This window comes from Herpailurus yagouaroundi, unplaced genomic scaffold, assembly GCF_014898765.1.
Source record: "Herpailurus yagouaroundi ecotype Mexico unplaced genomic scaffold, PumYag 202, whole genome shotgun sequence".
Taxonomy (NCBI): domain Eukaryota; kingdom Metazoa; phylum Chordata; class Mammalia; order Carnivora; family Felidae; genus Herpailurus; species Herpailurus yagouaroundi.
This window is the reverse complement of record NW_024412433.1, coordinates 3,586,460-3,590,624: the sequence shown is the minus strand read 5'-3', so window position 1 is coordinate 3,590,624 and position 4,165 is coordinate 3,586,460. Positions and strand designations below refer to the sequence as shown.

Below are 4,165 nucleotides of genomic sequence, written 5' to 3'. Positions count from 1 at the left end.
CTGTCCCAAAAATAAATAAACGTTGAAAAAAAAATTAAAAAAAAAAACAATAAGGGCAGGAGAATGTAAAGAGACAATAATAAATACTTTAATTACTATTACTGTTATGAAAAATACAGTAATAATACTCGAACAACGTTCGAAATGTAAAAATTGACCAACTGAAACATATACACCAAGAATTAAAAAAAAAAAAAAAAAACCGTTAACAGCTACGCTCATGATAAGAAAATATCCATTCAACCAAATGCTGTGCTGAGCTCAAAATTTTAAGGTCGTGTATACTTTCACTCCCAGACCTTATTGTGTGTGTTTGTTTGCATTAATTTTCGCGTGTGTGGTTGTTTTTTTTTTTTTTCACAATGTCTTGATCTATTATGAACCTCTAGAAAGAACGGCAACATAAGGAGACACGGATCCACCAACAGCCGCACGGATCTACCCCGTGTCCACTTCCAGCCCCGAGATGGGCACTCGTGAATTCCTAGAGCCGTCACGCTCCATGTGTTCGGCAGTAGATTTTTCAGTTGGTGTCATAAAACCTCAAATACTATGTTATATTGCCCATTCTGTCTTCCTAAAGATCAGGTTAAGAATGTTTGAGAGGAATCCGAAAGATAATTAAGGCGAGGGAAAGAGAGCCCCTGAACCTGGACAGAGCAGGACACACATCACGACACCAGAAAGGGTCACAGCGCCCTCAGCGGTGATTTTCAGCCTGAGAACGGAGTACCTTTCTCCAGGGACAAGGGACAAGGGCAAGGGCTGGTAGAGGGAGGCGGTTCTCTGTCCCCACCCTGGAGGTCAGCCAGGAGAAAGCCACATACTCATCTTTCAAGGATTAAGTCAGGTCTGCATCTCCTCTGGGGTCTACAGGCAGAACCCTCTGCTCCCCGACTAAGGGTGACAGTCCGTGGCACGCCCTTTAGGGGCATAACTTGCTGGCACATCGGCCGGGCTCAGTTCCTGCCACCACGTGGCCGTCGCCTAGCCCTCTGTCACACGGCCACCCGGCCCTCCTCTCCGCTCCTGGAGTTGGCACCAAAGACGGAGCTGAGCCAGCATCCCCGTGGGTACGAGCCCCCCAGCCCCCACCCTCTCGTCTGCCTTCCTGGAGGAACACGCACGTCGCCTCCCGATGTCACCGCCATCACCTATGTTATCATGGCACTAATCGTTTTAAGTCTCGGAGCCCATTTCTTGGTTAATGTGTTCAGTCCTTCCATACGAGGTCATTTCACACCAGGTGCCGTAGACTGTTTAAACACATGGCCCCAACTCCCCACCCTCTCTGTTCCCATGCCCTTCACAGTGTGATGTGACAGGGCCTCCCATGGAGTGTAGTCCCCCGCTGTTGAATCTAGACCGGCTGGCCCACTGGACATGCCTTGGCCAACAGACTGCGGCAGAAGTAACCGTTCGCTGGCTCCAGTCTCGGCCCCGAGAGGCCTCACGGCCTCTGCCTTCTCTCACGGAACCCTTCCCATCCACCTGGGAGCCAACTCCCAACACTGCCTCCTGGAGAAGGAGAGGCCATGTGGAGCCGAGGCAAGCCAACTGGCCGAGACCATCCTGACCACCGTCCACAGCCGACAGCTGACATGACCACAAACGTGAGCGAGCCCAGCTGAGCCCAAGCAGAAACTGCTAACCCACAGAACCACGCGTTAAATAAACAGTTGTTTTAAGCCACTACGTTTCGGGCAGTCTGCTCCGCAGCAAAAGCGAAGGGATACAACAGATTCTCTGCAGAGCCTGCTCCACGTGTCCCTCGGGAAGTCACAGTCTCTGGATTTCAACGTCCCCGTCATGAAGTTAGACATTGTCTGGAGGACCTCTGCCCTCTCTCTAGCACCGTAGTTTTTAAGACAATCGTGACGATACTTACAACTGTTTGTGACCAAACTTCACAGGATTCTTTGTCAGTTGGTCCCCTTGGAACCAATCACACTGTTTCCTGATATCTGGGGACAAGTAAAAAGCATTTTCACCTGCACAGAAAGAGAGGGAAAAAAATATCTTTGCAAGTGCCTGTAGATCCCATGCAAATTAAAATTAATCTGCTAACGAGTTCAGTGGAGCCCACAGCAGGCAGTCCGTGTGTATTTGTTGAGTTCATTCATTCCCCCAGACAAGCTAAGTCCAATCAATTTAAACAGTAGGCCTACCGGTCCTCGATCCATAAAACATCTCAAGCCAAAATCTTTTGTTTGGCAATAGTTGGGTGATGAGGTTTGAAGGAAAGATTCACTCGGTGTGAAGGGAAGATAGGAATCAAAGAAAAATCACAGAGTTTAACAGGTTCCAAGCTCCTGAACATCAAATTGTGATCGAATTACTTGTAATATTTTCTCAGTGCTGTGTTTAATAAAACTTTTGTTTTTAATCTTTGGAAAAGGCAGTGACAGCGTTCCCAGTGTGAACCTGCTGGCCTACCTTTGCTTCATGTTTTCCTCTAAGAACCTGGAGGGACAGGCCTTCACAAACCGGAACGCCGTTTTCACAGAGCTCACCTTTCCCTTGAATAATAAACTCTCCACACATGCGTGTTTGTTCCTACTTCCTACAGCTCCCTCACTTATGAGACACTCTCCTCCGCTGACCTGGGGCCATGAACTGCGCTGACCTGGGGCCATGAGCCGTGGCCGGGCCCTGGGGCATCAGGAGAACGATACCCTCCCTCAGGGACCATGCATTCTACTGGGACCACAGATCACACAGATGAATAACCAGCAGGCCTTGGGATAGATATGGTAATTAGCATCCAGACTAACGATGAGAAAGCCTTGGGAGTAGGGAGCATTCATGGTGAGTAGGGGCAAGTAGAGATATGCTTTGAGGATGATTGTGGGTTTGCCGCTAAAGCACAGGTGGAGAGAGATCCCAGGGAGGAGAGTCCCATGAGCAAAGGCCCAGAACTTTCCAAGTATGGGGCTAGCGGCTAAGCCCAGATCAATGCAACTCCTTCTAGGAGCTTCCCCATTCATTATGTCATGCATAATAAGTGGGCACTTGATCCGCGGTATACTCGCAGAGTCTATGGCTGGGAGGCGCCCATCAAACTTGGTTGAATATAGGAGTCACCAAGGACAGGATGTCCAGCTGTGGGTTCACTGTCAACCTTGGCTCCTAAAGTGTGTCTGAGATATGGCAGGTGTCATACGTATGTGTGTTGAATGCACGAACAAGTCGGCATCAGCACGCTAGACGTCTCTTCCGCGCCCGTGGCCCCACGTTCCTGATGGCCCGAGGGTATGGGCTGGCAGGAAGACCCTGACCCAGGCCCACGCTGTCCCCTGAAGGACTTACTGCTGACGAAGGACGGCAACAACCTCCCAAAGCGCATCAGCGGCTCCTCGTTGAGCTCGGTCGATTTATCCAACAGTTTGAAGAAGACGTCGCTTGGCTCACTGGCGAAGTTGTACAGCTCCTTGACGTTCACCTTCCTGCCAATGCCCAGAATCACGAAGAAGTAACCTTTGCACTTGGCCTGCAAGATGACCCCCTGGGCCTCTTCCAGCTGCTGCTTGTCGACCTCTCCCGTCAGCATCAGAACCACGACTTTCATGTCCCGTGGGTTGGGTGCGCTTTCGAAGACGTTCTCTATGGTGTACTGGATGGCGCGGCCCAAGTCCCTGGTGCCCTGCAGCTGTGTCATTCTGCTGCTGAGAAAGTCCACCAGCTTCTCCTTGGAGCCGTAGTCCGTCAGGGAGAACTCCACCTTCACGGGGGGCACGCTGGCGTTCCCTGCCGACTCATAGGGCGCGTGCTGCACCACCGCCACCCTGGCAAAGTGCTGGGCGGCCTTGGGGTCTGGGCTCAGGTCCAGCTGTCTGACCAGGTACCCTATGTACTTCCTCATCTCATTGAACTGGAACAGGCTGGTGGACTCGGAGCTATCTAAGACGAAAGCCAGGTCAATGTCCGCGTCGCTGCCCGCCGCTCTCCTGTCCCTGAAGGAAGGCCTCCAGCTGCCAAAGCCACAGGACGGGTCAATGTTGCAGATGTCTAGAAAGAAGACAGGCAGCCCGTTTATTCTGTGACTCCCACTGCAAGACTGTACATTAATCTGTTGGGAGTCTGGGGTAATTAAATCGTCACATAATACAGAAGCCTATTCATCGCTTGCTGCCTTTTTGTGGCCAGATTTCAGTTTTCATCACCT

At 50.8% G+C, this 4,165-nt stretch overlaps 1 protein-coding gene across 7 annotated transcripts in view; it reads right to left on the bottom strand.

The window, feature by feature from the left end:
- Positions 1-4,165, bottom strand: part of COL6A3 (collagen type VI alpha 3 chain) — an 81,023-nt gene that overhangs the window by 12,950 nt on the left and 63,908 nt on the right. For all 7 annotated transcript variants that reach the window (XM_040450565.1, XM_040450566.1, XM_040450567.1 and 4 more), the window contains 2 exons: positions 3,310-4,008; positions 1,889-1,991 (listed from right to left, as the gene is read on the bottom strand). In XM_040450565.1, the coding sequence (XP_040306499.1) occupies positions 1,889-1,991; positions 3,310-4,008 (802 nt within the window). The remainder of the gene's footprint in view (positions 1-1,888; positions 1,992-3,309; positions 4,009-4,165) is intronic.